This window comes from Chanodichthys erythropterus, chromosome 8 (assembly GCF_024489055.1).
Source record: "Chanodichthys erythropterus isolate Z2021 chromosome 8, ASM2448905v1, whole genome shotgun sequence".
Classification (NCBI taxonomy): Eukaryota; Metazoa; Chordata; class Actinopteri; order Cypriniformes; family Xenocyprididae; genus Chanodichthys; species Chanodichthys erythropterus.
In genome coordinates, this window is record NC_090228.1 from 32774920 (window position 1) to 32793878 (window position 18959).

General features: G+C 43.2%; 1 protein-coding gene across 2 annotated transcripts in view; it reads left to right on the top strand.

Moving 5' to 3' along the window:
• Positions 1-1171: 1171 nt before the first annotated feature.
• LOC137024712 (E3 ubiquitin-protein ligase TRIM16-like) overlaps positions 1172-18959 on the top strand; it is a 56441-nt gene continuing 38653 nt past the window's right edge. For both annotated transcript variants that reach the window (XM_067392545.1, XM_067392546.1), the window contains exons 1-3: positions 1172-1829; positions 17142-17237; positions 17324-17557. In XM_067392545.1, the coding sequence (XP_067248646.1) occupies positions 1257-1829; positions 17142-17237; positions 17324-17557 (903 nt within the window). In that variant the 5' untranslated portion in view covers positions 1172-1256. The remainder of the gene's footprint in view (positions 1830-17141; positions 17238-17323; positions 17558-18959) is intronic.

An 18959-nucleotide genomic window follows, 5' to 3' on the forward strand; every position in this document is an offset into this window, starting at 1 on the left:
TTATGATGAGCTGAGACATGATTACAGAGGGTTTTTTCACAGCCTACCTGACTGAAAGGCCTCATTAATATGCAAGTCATTTCAGGTCATTATTATGTGATTCTTTTGTCTTCTCAGGTGTAAATGGCCCATTATTCATGAAAATTCATGCCTCCACGCATACTGTGTTTCTTGACAAAAAGTGTCTTACAAAAACTAAATCAATATATTGTTTTATATGAAGGAGTAGGCAGCATAATTTTTACACAATTCTGAAGCAAAAACTGTAGTCTACAACCTCCAATACCCAGAAGTCTTGTGAACACAGATTTAATATACTATTTTTTGCCTTATTTCAGTGACTTAAGTTTTTTGTTTTTTCAATAACCACTCATAAACGTTATTCCTTTAAAAATACAAACATGTACATACATGTTCGTCACATATTATGGTAGCCTAGTTTGTGCTGAATACAGTGTAATGACACTTTTTCCATTAATATGGTTATGAACAACTGAAAAAAGCACAAATGTCAGGGCATGTCAAAACTTCTCCAGGCCCCAAATCAGCTTCAGACTCCAGAGGGTTAAGGCAAGCGCAAGCTCCGTGGGCAGGGAGGGCACAGGATTTATAGGGGCCGCACAGCATAAATCTGCTCATATGTAATGTCATATGTAAAAAAATTAATAAAAAAAAATCTAGGGCACCTTTAATATTAATGAATCCGTTTGAACGGCCGAACATCGCCTGTGCTCCGTCAGTGATTGACACCAGTTTAGACATTGGAAGCTGTGTTTTGTCGACAAAGATTATGTAAAACTGTCTGATTTTATTCAGTGCAAATCATCAGAATAAGGTAAATGCCCTGGCTAATGTAATATGTTGTGCTGTAAGTATTTTGAGTTTAGTATTAGAATTGAAAATTGTTAAAATTGAATATTTGTTATTTTCCTGAATTCCATATAGAGATCCATGCAGTAGTAGCAACAAGCATTTGAAATTAAGCTTCTTTTTTTTTTTTGGTAGATCTCATTTACTTGATCATTTTAAAAGTAGATCATCAGGCAAAAAAAGTGTGGGCACCCCTGACTTATGTTCTTTGAGTGTCTCTCTGAGACACACATTTAGTGGGCGTGTTATTTTCTGTAACCTTTAGACTTTTGCACACGTCACTTAAACACAGAATCAGGAAACAGGAATCACATGATTTCAGGGAAAGCAAAACTAAAGTGTAGTTGAGCTGTTGTGTGTTTGTGTCTCTGTATTCATGCAGTAAAATGGCAGAAGCCAGATTTTCTCAGGATGAGTTTCTGTGTCCAGTGTGTCTGGATCTACTGAAGGATCCAGTGACCACTTCCTGTGGACACAGTTACTGTAAGAGCTGTATTACAGGCTGCTGGGATCAGGAGGATCAGAAGAGAGTCTACAGCTGCCCTCAGTGCAGACAGACCTTCAGTCCAAGACCTGCTTTAGCTAAAAACACCATGCTGGCTGAAGTGGTGGAGAAACTGAAGAACATTAAACTTCCTGCTGACGGTTACACTGGAGCTGGAGATGTGCAGTGTGACGTCTGTATTGGAAGAAAACACAAAGCCGTCAAGTCCTGTCTGGTGTGTCTGGAGTCTTACTGTCAAACTCATTTTGACCGTCATGAGGAATTTCACTCACGTAAGCCACATAAAGTGACTGAAGCCACTGGACGACTGCAGGAGATGATCTGCCAGAAACACGACAAGATCCTCGAGGTTTTCTGCTGTACTGATCAAAAGATTATATGTCTGCTCTGTACGATGGATGAACATAAAAACCATGACACTGTATCAGCTGCAGCTCAGAGGACAGAGAAACAGGTATGAACTTGTTACTGGCTCAACTTCAACTTCCTGGTTTAAAAGTCTTGTTCAGATGATTTACTGTGTAAATGTGTAAATTTCAAAGTCATTTGCTAAATGATTGCCAGGTGGCGCAAAGGGACATTTTGAAAAAAAGTTGCAGTTACCACAATTTGAAATGTAAGTGGAGTCATAAATTAACAATAAGGATGAAATACTACAATGATGGTAATGTCCAATCTTAATACTTTATAGGCCTAGAATAAACATGAAAAGTAAAAACGAGCTATTGACATTTACTGGACAATAATGAAACAAAATTTGGTGGAGTTGAAACTACAGGGTAAGGTTATAAAGTAATAATTTTATTATTAAATAAAGAAAATAACATTTGTTAATGTTGTTTAAACAAATGATCATATACAAGTTCATCAGTTCACGTAGGCTATTATTTGTATGAAGAGTGAAATGTTATATACAATTGAGCTTGAAAGAAACTAAAAAAATTGTAACGTTTTAACAAAATAAGAAGCATCATAAAAATTGCATGTTATTTTTTATTTAGTACTGTCCTATATAAGCTATTTCACATGATTACATGTAGTCCACAAGACAAAAAGTTTTGAATTTATAAAAATGACCCTGTTTAAAAGTTTAAATACCCTTGATTCTCAATACTGTTTTTTTTTTTTTTGTGATGTTGTTCGTGAGTTTCTTGTTTGTCCTGAGCAACTGTTATACATTAGTTAAGCATGAACACACTAGTAATTAATGATTAACTTAGCATATAGTTAGGGAATATTAGCCATTGAAGGATCCACATTCATGGAATAAATAAGCAAAAATAAGTTAGTAATAAATGATTAACTGAATGTACAGTTAAGGCCTTTTAGCTATTATTTAGAGTTAGAGTCACCATGCGGAAAATTCGCTCAAAATGTATGTGTTCAGAATCAGCACAAGCTTCATACTTTCGCAAATCCCCTCAAAACCAGCAAAGTCTACTCTAGAAGCGATGTAAATATGAGATTCACTGTGCAGTGTAGACTACTTCATTGTTTATGACAAGGGTTTTCATGAGAGTGCAGAACGTGGTAAGTGATGGCTTAAAGGGAACGTATTGACAATCAGAATAATTGTTTTTCATGTTGCTAGAGGACCAGTGGTTACGTTCAAACTGCAAAGTGGAGTGAAAACTGTATTTAAATGTGAGAGGAAATGAATCCGCTAAATCTTTGTTCTGTGTGAGTCATGAAATTGACATACCAACATAGTAACCATAGCGGGGTCATTCCATGAAATCGGTGCTTTTTGCGCCCCTAAGAAGTTATCGGTTATAGAAGTACAAACATATCAATACTGTGTATTGTTTTATCAGTTTTACCCAGTAAATTCAATCAAATATTATTTTAAATAGTTAAAAATTGCATTTATTCTCAAGGGTAAATCCACGCCAACGCTCATATTTATAAAAACGGTCTTTGAGGTGGAAAAGTGCTTAGAGCCACGTCAGGGTCTGAGCAGACATACACACTTTTCCTGGTCAGATTACTACAGGTATTTGTAAATCTAAGCTATTCTTGCAGCTCTCCATTCTAAATTAAAGGATTTGGATGATGGCTAGTGATATTTTATTAATTAGGTGTTGTTTCCAACAAGGAGAACTGAAACTATTCAGCTGCGTGCAAGTTGAAGATTATTTGTGATTTATAGATTTCACATCTTAAACTTTACAGTATTATGTAAACAAATATGTAGAATGTATGCTAAAGAATATGTGTCCCGTCATCCCTGTTACTCTGGTCAGTCCTGTTACCATTGTCAATCCTGTCATTAATTTCATAAATAACATAAAAATAACAATGGCCTTCCAAGTTTTTCAATTGAAACAAACACTCTATTTTGTTTTGGATAAAGCCTTTATTTCAATATCTCTCTTGTAAATATACATATATATTTTTCTTAATTGACAGGTGATTGGTCTGCAAAATTAGAATGTTTATGGTCATCTGAATGACAAATAAATGATTTTTTTTTAAATACCTAATTTGAAACAATCCCAGTGAAAAAAGGGACAAAAATAATGCTCATATATGTGAAAACTATTACTATAACGAGTCGTCACAGGAAGTGGGATCCATAAGCAGGCTTTTATTAACAGATCTCGTGGTCATACATTCATTTAAATTCTTTCAATTAATCCAGTTTCTTTCAGAAAAATAAATAAAACTTTAATAATTTGTTCTTCATTTAATATACTCTTAAGATTCAACTCATTCACTCCATTTTTCTTTAACTCATCTTTAAACCTTGCTCTTTGCGTGTTATATTTAATGCATTGACAAATAACATGCTCCACTGTCTCTTCTTCTATTCCACAATCACATGTGAAGGGCGCTTACTCAATAAATACATTGTTTTATTTAACCCAGTATGACCTAACCTCATCCTTGATATTATAGTTTGCTCTCTGGAAGTTCTTCCTATTGATTTCATTTTTCACGATGACAGTGAGGTTGAGTGGTACAGTGGCCACGTGGTACATCTGGGAGCTTTCAGAAAATTCCCAGCTTACAAGCTGTAATTACGAGCTCTACGAGGACGTGAACGCTTTTTACAAGCTAGAATCTTGTAACTACAGGAATTACCAGGCCGCGTGAACACACCTTTATATAGTCCCGGTAAATGCACAGCAGCTGGGTGTGGCAATCAGCGCCAAGGTACGGGGCTTGTGAGAAATGTAGTGTGTGTGTGTGTGTGTGTGTGTGTGTGTATGAGTGTCAGTATTCGGGTGATGGCGCCCTCTAATGGCCAGAGGAGGGAATCACAGAGTTCACAGAGAATTGAGAGAATTGTCTCTGTGACAATTACATAGTTAGGGGCCAAGCACCGAAGATGCGTAGGCACCTATTGTATCCGTTGGCGTTCTTTTTTATTATCATTATTATTATTATTAGGGTCGAAGCACCGAAATGTGTCCATTGCAAACTCTAGCGCCACCAGCTGTCCAAAGTTGCACTTATGTTTATGCTAATAACTTCTGAGCTGTAAGGGTTAGAAACAAAATTCTTTTTTCCTCTGATTCCTTGGGTCAAGACGAATCGATTACGAATCCATTTTGAATTTTCTGAAAAACCTACTTTTTCTAACTCCTCCTGGGCCGTCACTCCAATTTTCACGAAAATTGAACCAGATCATCTTCAGACTATGCTGACTAAAAGTTATGGAATTCAAGTCGATTCCTCAAACCGTTTTCGAAAAAACACACAAACGAATTGTACGTAGTGCTTGTGAAAATAGACTTAAGGCTGTATCTCTGCACTGCTTTATTGTATCCAGACCAAACTTAGTACATGTCATCACAAGCATAACTTGAGGCAGCATGCAGTGTTTCGGCGCAGCACCACCTACTGGTGTGGAGATATGAAAAATGGCTATTTTTGCTTTTAACTTCTGATGAATTTGTCCAAAAATCATAAATTTGGTCTCGTTTGATTCGGGGAATCATGCAGAGTCGAAGGATATCCAATTTTCCCATATCAGCCATTTTGGCCATCAGCCATTTCTGAATTTTGTGCTAAAATGCTGTATTTTACGAACGCATTAGCGTATCATTATGAAACTCAGTACGGGTCATCAGGACAATGCTCTGAAGGAGCCTGAGAAGTTTCGCCACTGCGCCACTTTGTGGTCAAAAGTTATAACAAAATTTTAAAAAATGCTAATAACTTGAACCAGATCATCTTCAGACCATTCCGACAAAAAGTTATGGAATTCAAATCAATTCCTCAAACCGTTTTTGTAAAACGAACGAATTGCAAAAATAGACATAAGGCTGTATCTCCGCAACACTTATATTCAGACCAAACTTTGTACATGTCATCACAAGCATGACCTGAGGCAACATGCAGCGTTTTGGCGCAGTGCCACCTACTGGTGGGGATATATGAAAAATGGATATTTTTGCTTATAACTTCTGATGGGTTTGTCCAAAAATCATAAATTTGGTCTCGTTGGATTCGGGGAATCATCCCGAGTCGAATGATAACAATTTTTCCATATCGGACATTTTGGCCGTCGGCCATTTTGAATTTTGTGCTAAAATGCTGTATTTTATGAACGGATTAACGTATCTTTACGAAACTTGATATGGGTCATCAGCACAATGCTCTGAAGTAGCCTGAGAAGTTTCGGACCAGTGCCACCTAGTGGAGAATTTTGGAGAAATGCTTATAACTTTTGATGTGGTCGGCTTATTTTCACAGGAGTCACATCCTTAGACTCTTGAATCCTTGCCGAGTCCAACAATACCAAACTTGCTAGGTTTCGACTTACGGTTTGTGTGGCGTGGTGATTTGGTGCTTAAAAAACGATTGCAAATATCTTCTAAACCATTACTCAGATCGAGACAAAACCAGCGTAGGAAACACAAATGTCAAATGTTTGATAGGAAGTGGCCAAAAAATCAAAACAAAGTCGTTCATGCGCCAGTTTTTGTGATCTCATACATATAAATGTCTATAACTCCGAAAAGAAATTAGATATTTTTGCCAAATTTGACACACACATGTATGGGCTCACCCTGAGGACACGTAAAAAAATTGGTGGGATTGTGCCTCTTGGTAGCGCTATAATTGAACAAAACCTGAAATTTCCATTGACTACAATACAGTATTATGATAAAAAAGTGCTATATTATACAAATGCATTGATGTACCATTACAAAGCTCAAGATATGCCATCAGCACCATGCTCTGAAGGTACACAATAGGTTTTGAGACAGTGCCTCCTTGTGGTCAAATTTTATAATGAAATATTTAAAAAATGATAATAGCTTTATATAAATGTGGACTATTGTAATGAGACTGGTCTAATTAGATTCTGTGGTTCATGCTGAGAACATTGATGTTAATTTTGCCATAGTCAGCATAACTATGTCTCCACCACTTTGTTTTTTTTTTTAAATCACACTTTTTTAAACTCCTCCTAGACCACTGGTCCAATCGAATCATTTCATCTTCAAACCATGCTGGCAAAAACTTATGGATTTCATGTTGATAGACATAACCTTTTTCCTATACTGCAGCAACGAATTAAGAGGCATGATGCCAAAATGACTGAGTCTGTATCTCTGCAATGCTTTGACATATTGACACCAAACTTTGCAAGTGTCATTGTCACCTAAATCTGACCATATCACATTAATTTGGTCACAGTGCCACCTATTTTTCACCAAAAATATTGAAACATGACGAAGAATAGTAATAAAATAAACAATGACATAGCCTGAGTTGACACAATATAATTTCTTGTAATTTTATGTTTTCTTCATTTCATAGATAGATTTTTTATTATTATTAAACTTATTTTAGATTTAAATTTTACAATTTCATTCCAATTTCGTGGAATGACCCAGCAAGATTTTGGTGATGGTTGTTCATGAGTCCCTTGTTTGAGCAGTTAAACTGCCCAATGTTCTTCAGCTCCTGCACATTCTTTGGTTTTCCAGCATCTTCTGCATATTTGACCTCTTTCTTGCAGTGACTGGATGATTTCAAAATCAATCTTTTCACACTGAGGACAACTGAGGGACTCAAACACAACTATTACAAAAGCTGCAAACATTTAGTGATACTAAAGAAGACAACATTAATTAAGAGCCAGGGGGTGTAAACTTTTGAACGGGATCATCAGTGTAAATTGTTCTTATTTAAAAATTCATTTCGTATTGCCCTTTAGAGTTTTAATAAGATATTAACACATTAAAAAGAAACAAAAATGTACACATCACCATCATCTTGTTCAAAAGTTTACCCCTTGCTCTAAAAGGGTTAGTTCACCCAAAAATCAAAATTCTGGCATTAATTCCTCACCTTCATGTTGTTCCACACCCGTAAGACCTAGAATTCGTTCATTTTCTGAACATAAATTAAATTAAAATTGAAAAAGTTATTTTTAATGAAATTGAGAGGTTTCTGTCCCTCCATAAACTACCACTTAATCCATAAAAGTAAACCAATAAAGTAATCCATGTGGTATAGAGGTTTAACCTCAGTTATTATTTTGTGAGGTGACATGAGTGCAAAGTTGCATTAAATCTCAGATTTTATTAAAAATACATTCATTAAAATATCTTCATTTGTGTTCTGAAGATGATGAAGGACTTACAAGTTTGGAATGACATGAGGGTAAGTAATTAATGACAGAAATTTTAATTTCTGGTTAAACTAACCCTTTAAGACATCGTTTTGCCTTCTTGAGCATTACCTTGCAGATTCTCCAAAGTGTACAATAGGTAAACTTGTGACTGAAACTGTAAATTGCAATCGTTTTGGTTAAAATATTAATTTAAGAGCTCAGTGTCGAGTTTACAATTGACCTTTCACTGGAGTTTGATTGACAGCTGAACTGTCCTATCATAATGCAGATATCCTCCATTTTGTCTGACAAACAAACCAAACCAGTTAGTAGATTAAACTTGATTGAACTTGAAAAATGGCGTGTATTAACATCTTTTTGCAGTCCTGATGTTCATTCATGTTAAATTCTATATGTGCTATAGTTAGATGATCAGTTCACATGCTCAAGGTGCTATACATTAAACTGCTACAAAACGGTATTTATTGTTTAAATTTTTTAAAAATGACAAAATTTGAAAGCTAAGACTTTATTTCATATCAAAAGTAATAAGTCAGTGTCCTCTTTTATTTTTCACTGTGTGAGAACATGATGTGTGGTGTGAGAGCAGCATAGCCGAGTTCAGACTGCACAATTTTCAAAGTAGTTGGGTCACTGTTCTTTTCACACTGCATGACTATCTTGGCCAGCATTCAGTCGCTGCTGTGTTCACACTGTGCGATGGATCGGCGACAGAAGGTTTCACACTGCATGACTTTACAATAGGAAGAATCGCCGACAACTCTGTCTGGCACGCAAACTATGTTTCACAACCAAACACCTAAGCCGAACACACGCAAGATGTGACAAGGAAACAAAGCGATACCACATGCTCAAGACCGGAGTTCTCATGTGAGACTGGGATTATTATTAAAAATGGTAGCGCACAAGAAGCTTGCAATACAAATTTCCTGTGCACTGATCTGCAGTGAAAGCAAGAAAAAGAAAAGAATATGGAGGAGGAAATGGTTGGGGAGACTGTGAATTGTGTAATGTTTAAGTGTACGAAGCCATGCTTGCTGATTGTGGTCTATAACTCCTCCCCGAACTCCCCACTGCTCTGTATCTTGCTCTCTCATTGGCTGTCGGTCATCGCCGATGTAGTTTTCAGTCAGAACACTTTTCACACAGCAGAATTTTGAATCGCCGACAGGTCCAGATATTTATCATGCCAAATATCTCACGGCATTGGCAACCCGTCTGCGATTCTCTCAAATCGCGGCTTTGCTCATTCACACTGCGTGATTGTCACTCGCGTGAACGAGCACCGATTTGCCTGTGATTTTGGGCATTTGTCTGCGATTTCACAAAACCTGTCGGCGAGCCAAAATCGGGGCTATTGGCAACATTTAAACATAAACATATTACACTTTCACAGCAAAAAAAACTTATGTCATAAAGATATACCTGTATCATAAATCAATATAATTTCCGTTTTACCATTTTATAGTTAAATGTTATATCTCTAAACCCAAACATAACCATTTTATAGAGAATATAAAATGATATACAATGTAATTGTATTTAGCAAAATGACAATTTTAGTAACACTATAGCATTAAAAGGATATTTTGAGCCACTAAATACATTCAAACCTCTAAACCTACCCATAACCATAATTCTTTATTAAGTACCATTACTAGTCTGAATGAAGATGTGTTGTAGTCGCAGTCCTCTCTGGTGATATATAATAGTTATGGAACAGGGCAGAATTTAAGTTATTAATCCACGAAAATGGATCCCATGCCACAATCTGTGAAGAAGCAGGCAAGAGCCAATTAGCTTTGATATCACTGTTGTAAAACATGTTCAATTTGGATCTGTTCCTCGCAGTCGTTGATGTCTTTTGTGAATTTATGTTGCGCTTTGGTGTATTTTCTTGCCCTGTGTCTGAGAAAACGCCTTTTGTGTCCCATGGCGAACAAAATAAGTATTACTTGATGAATAATGTTTAAACGATTACAGAAATGTTATTCATTTTAAGGTTTTAAAGTGTAGTTTTGTTTAATGTAATCCTTTGAAACAAGTTTGCAGTTGAAGTCATGAACAGAGCAAAATGTTTTTACATTTAATAATTTTAAGTGTTGTCAATATTGTACATTTCAGTGTATGGAAACATAAGTTAAAAAAAGAAAAAACTTTACATATAAATACACATTCTCATGAGATCACGTTGCAGAATAACTAAGCAAACCAATAGTGTAAATAAGAAAATATTTTTTGAATAAGGGGTCAAATTTCCTTTATTAGTACTGCAGTTTAGAAGTAATATATATATATTAGCTTATTCTGGTCAATAAACTTGAATATCACTTAATATGTGCCACAATTAATGAGGATTTAACTTTCACTTTAGAATAGGGGGTCCAATTGCCTTTATTAGTACTGTATTAATGGCAGTTTGGCCTCAATTATTGGCTTATTCTGCTCAATAAACTTGAATATCACTCAATAAGTGCCATAATTAATGTGGACATACCTTTCACTTTGGGGGTCAAATTTTCTTTATTATACTATATTATACTATTTTAGCAATTTATAACTGAAAAACATCAGTAATTAAACATAATTACTAGCTTATTGTTCAGTTAACTTAATAGACTGGCACAGAAATATAATTACATCACTACACAAAAATAATATATAACACTCAATCCCCTAACAGATATGGGGGCTTAGGAGGGACATTTTAGTTCCCATTCAGTCGGTCACGTTCGACGTACGTCGGACAGACCGACGAATAGGAATCTCGCTAGAGAGGCCAATCTACTTCGAGTGTAACTAAACGAGCCAATGCACATTGGCATGCAATCATATGCATCAGCTGCTCGCCTCGCAGCGCGGGTATATAATGAGCAGCAGGTGCGTTGCATCTTCAGCTTTTCGCTTCGGAGCCGAACGGTGTTGTTCCTGTTCTCTGCAAGCGAGTGTCTGCTAGAAGACGAGTCAAGCTTTTGGTTGAACTTCTCTTTTTTTCCGAGTGCGGGCGAACAGCACAGCAGCGGGGTCGACGTCCTCTCTTTTTCTGTTTCGTTTGCCGTTTTTGAGCAAATAGCTGTTTGACAGCGTCAGAAGGCTGTTCTCACGGCCGGTACGGTGCGCTTTTGAGCGCTGAAAAGCCGTTTTTACGGCTGGTAAGAGTGAGCGCCTTCAAAGAGAGAGAAAGCACATGACAGGCTGCACACAATCCCTGTCTGTGTTGCGGTGGCCGTTCCCCTGCGTGCTTCAGCACTTCTAAAAGAGTAAAGTCCCTGAAAGAGCTTACACAAGTAGATTCGCGTCTTGTTCAAGACGACATCCTACTTGTGTTTCTGGATGCGATCGTTCCTGTCCTCACTGACGGCCACGATCACCGTTTCGCATGTCTGGGCGCGTGCTGAAATGATGTTCGTGGGTGTTCATGTTTTCATATGAGAACATGATCACGTCGACACGCCGGTCGTGACTCTTCTTTCTCCGGGAAGCTTGAGTCCCCTCTGTTGTTGGCCAGCTGCCGCTTGTGTGTAAAAGCACAGCCGCGGCTCTGCCCGACACTCTGGGAGACCGCGGAGATCAGCGAGAGCAAACCTCTCGCTCCTCTGCGTGTCGTGTGCCGTCGAGCTGCCGGGCTGCAGCGCGGGTTGTCACGGCAACCCAGCGCTCGCTCGGCGCTCTAGATGCGCGGTTCCCTTGCGTAATCTCCATTGTAGCGCCCTCTCTGGTGCACCAGAAGAGGTCTACTTTGCTGATATGGCTTGGGTGACATGAGGTTGAGGGGTTCCTTCGGGGAACCAACCCCCTAGGGCCCCTCCCTCTCTAGCGCATTGCAAGCTGTGCAGTTTCTGGATTGGATTGCTGGTCCTTTTCATAGGGGAACCTAGCATTTCATTCAGAGCTCCAGCTGAGGGACAGACGTCGATTGCAGCATCGGAGAGAGTGCTGTTATGCTCTGGAAATGAGGGTGACGCTGCCCACTGTAATGGTGTGTGCTTATGCTGACTCAGATTCAGAGTTTACAGCCATGCTTTCCTGGGTCTTCCAGATGTGCATGGAAAACTTGGCAGTATGGGGGTATATTGGTGCCATAAATATGGAATGCCAAAGGTGCCAATCTGCATAAGTTTTTCCTCTCTCACTACCCTCTTGGATGGGGTGGCTGTACACAGACCACACCCACCCTGCATGTGAGGCCAAGGCACTCTTTTTGCATGAGGGTAGTTCTGTGCTGGGGTTGAGCTGCGCTTGTTGACTAACCGTGATCAAAGTCACGGCGCAGGCCCTCAGCCAGACGATGTCCACCTCCGTGGTCCAGAAGTGCCCCCTGGCTTACCTTGTGAGGTGTGAGAGGTTGTCAAGCTAAATGCTTTCTCAATGCTCCCATCTTACGAGGTGGCCTTTCGGTGACACTGTCGAGGACTGAGCCCAGCGGTTCTCCTCAGTTAGTAGCGGATAGGGGAGCTTCCCATGACAAACCATTGAGTTCCTCTTGGGCCGCCCCTCAGTCTGCTCGTCGCCAAGGGTGTCGTCCCCTGCAAGAAACTCCGGCCCAGCAGGCTCTGCTGTATCCATTGCGGGGAGATGACGCCTCCCGTCTCTGCAGCTGTTTAACTGGTTGGTGAGAATCACCCCTGAGACGGGCGACCCAGAGATGGGTGGGGCTGCTCTTCCACCCCTGGAGGAGGGCCAGGTGGTAAATCCTTTATTGGGTTTGTTTCTGTTCCGCCACTGACCCAAGAGGCAGCGGTACCCAAATTTTAAAGAGCAGTTCCTCCATTTCCAGGTCTGAAGAGGGTTTGGAGAGCAGTGGGAGGAGAAAAACCTCACCACTCTCATCCCCCTCTTCTGTCGCCAGCGGACAGCAGCGAGCAGCGGGCAGCCAAAGCCTCGACTGCTCCCTCTGTCCATCCGTGGAGCCAGGTAAGTGTTGCCTAGCACACTGTGACGCCGCTTCGGGCTGCCTCACAAAGAGAGCCCCCGAGCCGCGTCCCTGTGTTCCACCTCGCTGCCCTGCTGCGGGTACACCGGTGGTCCCTTTGGTCCTGCTTGTACGGTCTCTGCGAGCCGGGTTAGCGCTCCCCAGTCCGTCTCGCTGGCTCCTTCGGACCATCAGGGTCGGCTTTGCGATTCAGTTCGCCCGGCTCCCCCCAAGTTCAGGGACGTCCTCTTCACTACAGTGAAAGATGCCGATGCCCCTGTCCTGCGTGCGGAGATCGCAGTCCTACTGGCGAAGGACGCGATAGAGCCGGTCCCTCCAGCCGATTTGAGGTCGGGGTTCTACAGCCCCTACTTCATTGTACCCAGGAAAAGCGGCGGGTTACGACCAATCTTGGACCTGCGAGTTTTGAATCGGAGCCTCCACAAGCTACCATTCAGAATGCTCACGCAGAAACGCATTTTCGAGTGCATCCGTCCCCGAGATTGGTTTGCAGCGATTGACCTGAAGGACGCGTACTTCCATGTTTCAATTCTTCCGCGACACAGGCCATTCCTGAGATTCGCGTTCGAAGGTCGAGCATATCAGTACAGAGTCCTACCCTTCGGGCTGGCCCTGTCTCCCCGCATCTTCACGAAAGTCGTGGAGGGAGCCCTTGTTCCCATGAGAGAACGGGGTGTTCGCATTCTCAACTATCTCGACGACTGGCTCATTCTAGCACAGTCCCGGGATCAGTTGTGCAAACTCAGGGATTTGGTGCTCAGACACCTCAGCCAGTTGGGGCTTCAGGTCAACTGGGAAAAGAGCAAACTCGCCCCGGTGCAGAGGATCTCTTTTCTCGGTATGGAGTTGGATTCGGTCGAGCAGATAGCACGCCTCACAGAGGAACGTGCTCGGTCAGTGTTGAACTGCCTGAATACATTCAATGGCAGGACAGCGGTCCCACTGAAGTTCTTTCAGAGGCTCCTGGGGCATATGGCGGCTGCTGCGGCTGTAACACCGCTCGGTCTGCTTCATATGAGACCGCTTCAGCACTGGCTTCACGGCCGAGTCCCGAGATGGGCGTGGCAGCGCGGCACATTCCGGGTGCCAATCACTCAGGAGTGCCGCCGAACCTTCAGTCCGTGGTCGGACCCCTTGTTTGTTCGGGCAGGAGTGCCCCTAGAACAGGTGTCCCGGCATGCTGTGGTGTTCACAGATGCTTCTGCCACCGGCTGGGGTGCCACGTAATACGGGCATGCAGTCTCAGGGGTTTGGACGGGACCCCATCTGCATTGGCACATCAATTGCCTCGAGTTGCTGGCAGTACGCCTTGCTCTGAGCCGCCTCAAAGGCCTGCTTCAGGGCAAGCATGTACTGGTCCGTATGGACAACACTGCGACCGTTGCGTACATCAACCGTCAAGGTGGTCTACGCTCCCGTCGCATGTCACAACTCGCCCGCCATCTCCTCCTGTGGAGTCGGAAGCATCTGAGGTCGCTTCGCGCCATTCATGTCTCCGGTGTGCTCAACCGTGTGGCCGACGAGCTATCACGAGCTGCGCTGCCAGGAGAGTGGCGACTCCACCCCCAGGTGGTTCAGCTGATCTGGAGAGAATTCGGAAAGGCTCAGGTAGACCTGTTTGCCTCACCAGAAACCTCCCACTGCCAGTTGTTTTACTCTCTGACCGAGGGGACACTCGGGACAGATGCACTGGCTCACAGCTGGCCCCGGGGCCTGCGCAAATATGCGTTTCCCCCAGTGAGCCTACTTGCACAGACCCTGTGCAAAGTCAGGGAGGACGAGGAGCAGGTCTTGTTAGTTGCGCCTTACTGGCCCAACCGGACCTGGTTCCCAGAACTCTCACTCCTCGCTACAGCCCCTCCCTGGCCCATCCCTCTGAGGAAAGACCTTCTTTCTCAGAGACGGGGCACTCTTTGGCACCCGCGTCCAGACCTCTGGAAACTCCATGTCTGGTCCCTTGGACGGGATGCGGAGGTTCTAGGTGACTTACCCCCTGAGGTACTTAACACCATCACTTCGGCACGTGCACTGTCTACGAGACGTGCTTACGCCTCCAAAGTGGAACCTGTTCGTCGAGTGGTGCTCTTCTCGCCGGGAAGACCCCCGAAGATGCTCGATCAAAGTCCATCAAAAGTCCATACTGCTGCTATATCCGCTTACCACGACCACTTAGATGGCAAATCTGTTGGTCAGCACGACCTGGTCATCAGGTTCCTTAGGGGGGCGAGACGGTTAAATCCTTCTCGTCCCCTCTCCATACCCTCTTGGGACCTCACTCTGGTGCTGAGAGCACTTCAGATTGCTCCCTTTGAGCCTTTGCTGTCAGCAGACTTAAAGATTCTGTCTATGAAGACTTTGCTGCTGGTGGCATTGGCCTCCATCAAGAGGGTAGGGGACCTGCAGTCATTTTCGGTCGACGAATCGTGCCTGGAGTTCGGGCCGGGTGATAGCCACGTGGTACTAAGACCCCGGCCTGGCTATGTGCCCAAGGTTCCTACCACTCCCTTCAGGGACCAGGTGGTGAGCCTGCAAGCGCTGCCCTCGGAGGAGGCAGACCCAGCCCTGGCTTTACTCTGTCCAGTCCGCGCTTTGCGACTGTACATAGACAGAACCTAAAGCCTCAGGACCTCAGACCAGCTCTTGTCTGTTATGGAGGCCAGCAGAAGGGAAAGGCTGTCTCCAAGCAGAGGATGGCCCACTGGATAGTGGATGCCATCACCCTGGCTTACCAAGCTCAGGGTGTGCCCTGCCCGCTCAGGTTGCATGCTCACTCCACGAGAGGTGTCGCATCCTCCTGGGCGCTGGCTCGTGGCGCCTCGCTGACAGACATTTGTAGAGCTGCGGGCTGGGCGACACCTAACACGTTCGCTAGATACTATAGCCTTCGTGTCGAGCCGGTCTCCTCCCATGTTCTCGCCACAGGTCAGAGGCACGGAGAGGCCCCGGCTTAGTGTCGGCTTGCTGCGCTACATGCGCTTCTTTTCTCCAGAGAGTCCCTACAAGGCAGACCCTGTCGAGTCCTCCGATATCCCTTCGGCAGCCGACGTGGCGGAGCGTCTGGCGCCAGGCCTATACTCCGTTGTATCCTTGAGAACCGGGTTTAGGCTGGGTTCCATATGTGTGACCCTACGGGGATCCCATATGGTTGGTTCCACGGTTGCTCCTAAACGAAGCCCGTGTCTTTCCCTCTGGGAGAACCTACCCTTCATCGGGTTGGAGTCACCCCAGCTCTTCCATATGTAGCACAGCCCTACAGGGTTAGTCCATATGTACTTCTCCACATAACTCCTTCGGGGAAGGATGTGGCTTCCGCAGCGTTCCTTTCCCAGCGAAGGGTACGCTTTCCCAGCGTTATCCAATAGTCTCACTGAATGGGTTTTGGGGAACAGCAGTGATCGACTCTCTCTGTGTTAGCCCTGTCCCACCATCCTCGGGCAAGGGGGTTCAGGTGGCTTGCAACAGAGCGCTGGAAGGGGGCAGCTCCTGTGGCGCTTTGGTAGGGATTCCTATTCGTCGGTCTGTCCGACATACGTCGAACGTGACCGACTGAATGGGAACGTCTCGGTTACAAAGGTAACCCTCGTTCCCTGAAGGAGGGAACGGAGACGTACGTCCCGTCGCCACAGTCGCTGTACCCCGCTGATGCTGCCGCCTATCCGGTTCGGCTCCTCAGCGAAAACCTGAAGATGCAACGCACCTGCTGCTCATTATATACCCGCGCTGCGAGGCGAGCAGCTGATGCATATGATTGCATGCCAATGTGCATTGGCTCGTTTAGTTACACTCGAAGTAGATTGGCCTCTCTAGCGAGATTCCTATTCGTCGGTCTGTCCGACGTACGTCTCCGTTCCCTCCTTCAGGGAACGAGGGTTACCTTTGTAACCGAGACGTTGCTTCATGGTGAGAGTGCAGGACAATAAAGGTGTAAATTGGCGTTCTTTCATAAGAAGAGTGTCGGATAGCCAGCCTGATGATATGTTTTTTAACTTAAAGAGCAGGCAAAGGCAAAGTTCCTTTCAGGATAAATCTCTTGATGTGTCCAAATGTATCTTAAGTTATAAATGTTTTACATAAAATGTTTAATCCATTGTTCTACAAAAACAATTAAAATGCTTGGATTGGAGTTTAGAATGTTTGAGCAGTGTGTTATGATTGACAATAATCTGACATATTTCCATAGGTTCCATATTTGGAATATATGATTTATGTGATGTTTCTCCTGTTGGTTTGTGCTACAGAACCAGCTGAAGGAGACACAGAGGTCGTTCCAGCAGAGGATCCAGCAGAGAGAGAAAGATCTTCAGCAGCTGAGAGAGGCTGTGAAGTCTCATAAGGTGAGTCTGGAGAAGAAGAGAAGTTTGAGAAGTCTCAGTCAGGACTCACTGAAGCCACTGTGTGATTGTGATGTGTGTCCTAACAGAGCTCTGCACAGACAGCAGTGGAGGACAGTGAGAGGATCTTCACTGAGCTCATCCGCTCCATTGAGAGAAGCTGCTCTGAGGTCACACAGCAGATCAGAGATCAGGAAAAGACTGCAGTGAGTCGAGCTGAAGGACAACTGGAGCGACTGGAGCAGGAGATCAATGATATGAGGAGGAGAGACGCTGAGCTGGAGCAGCTTTCACACACACAGGATCACATCCATTTCCTGCAGGTAACAGAGATCTAGAAAAGTGGTTATCAACCGGGGGGTGGCAGCCCACTAGGGGGCCTCAGTGATCCTCCAGGATTGCCACGAAATGAATTTTTTTATTAACAAATTTCAGGAGTAGCACATTCAGATAATCTGCCCAATCAGTGTGAGAGGAGGCTTTTATATAGAGGCGACTTACCTGTTCCAGCATTCGGGCTCACCCTAATTGCCCAACATGCCAAGCTCTGAAAGAATTGTCTCAGATTATGACTATAACCATAGTTCCCTGAGAAGGGAACAAGACACTGCGTCCGATAGGATCGCTTTGGGAATGATATACCAAAATGCCATAATACCAAAATGCCTGTTGTGTGAAACTGTGGCACATTCATGACAGAAGCATTGAGGAACCTGGAGCTGCATCCAGGTCAAGATCGTAGTATCTCACAAAAGTAACTTCTTTGAAGAAAACCCCTGAAATCAAGGCCTTGGAGGTCGCCATACTCCTTGTAGAGTGAGCTGACAGCTAAAGGGCATTGCTGGCAAGAAAACTCATAAACCAGTGAAATAGCCTCGACTATCCACTTGCTCATTGTCTGTTTAACCGCAGGGCGACCCCTGTTATGCGGCCCAAAACAGACAAACAGTTGATCCGCTTTTCTCCACAGGGCAGCTCTGTTGACATAAGCGTCCAGTGCTCGCACTGGACATACAAGGTTAAACTTTTCCTGGTCCGAGTTCTCAAATGGAGGAGGACAGAGAGCCTGCAGCACTATAGGCTGTGGAACATTGGTCAGCACTTTCAGAATATACCCTAATCTAGGGTAAAGAAAAGCTTTGACCATCCCCGGTGCAAATTCCAAGTACATGGGGCATATAGATAGGGCCTGAAGGTCTCCTACTCTCTTAATGGAAGACATGGCAAGAAGGAAGAACATTTTTCAGTCGGAAACTTTTCTGAGATGGTATTCAGTGGCTCAAACAGAACCAATGAAAACTTTACAACACAATAGCCAAATCCCAATCAGGAACTTTAGTGCACACTATAGGCCTCGGCCTCAGGGTGCCACACACGAAACGGATTACTAATGGGTTCTTCCCCACAGTGGTAGCATCCACATGGGCATGGTAAGCCGAAATAGTAGACACATACACTTTTAGTGCAGGTCAACCCACAAGAGAAACGATCTTGTAGAAAATCTAGCACTGAACCAATAGGACATTTAACTGGATCTAGCTGTCATTCTTTTTTGAATATTATGTTTTTAATTTGGAATTAAGACAACATAGAACATTACAAAAAGACAATGACAAGAAATGGGAAAGGAAAGAAAACAAACAAACAAAAAAAACATTTTGAATGATTTTTCAACCTTGAATTACATCAGTTCCTTCAGTTTTATACATATTTCCTATAATGTTA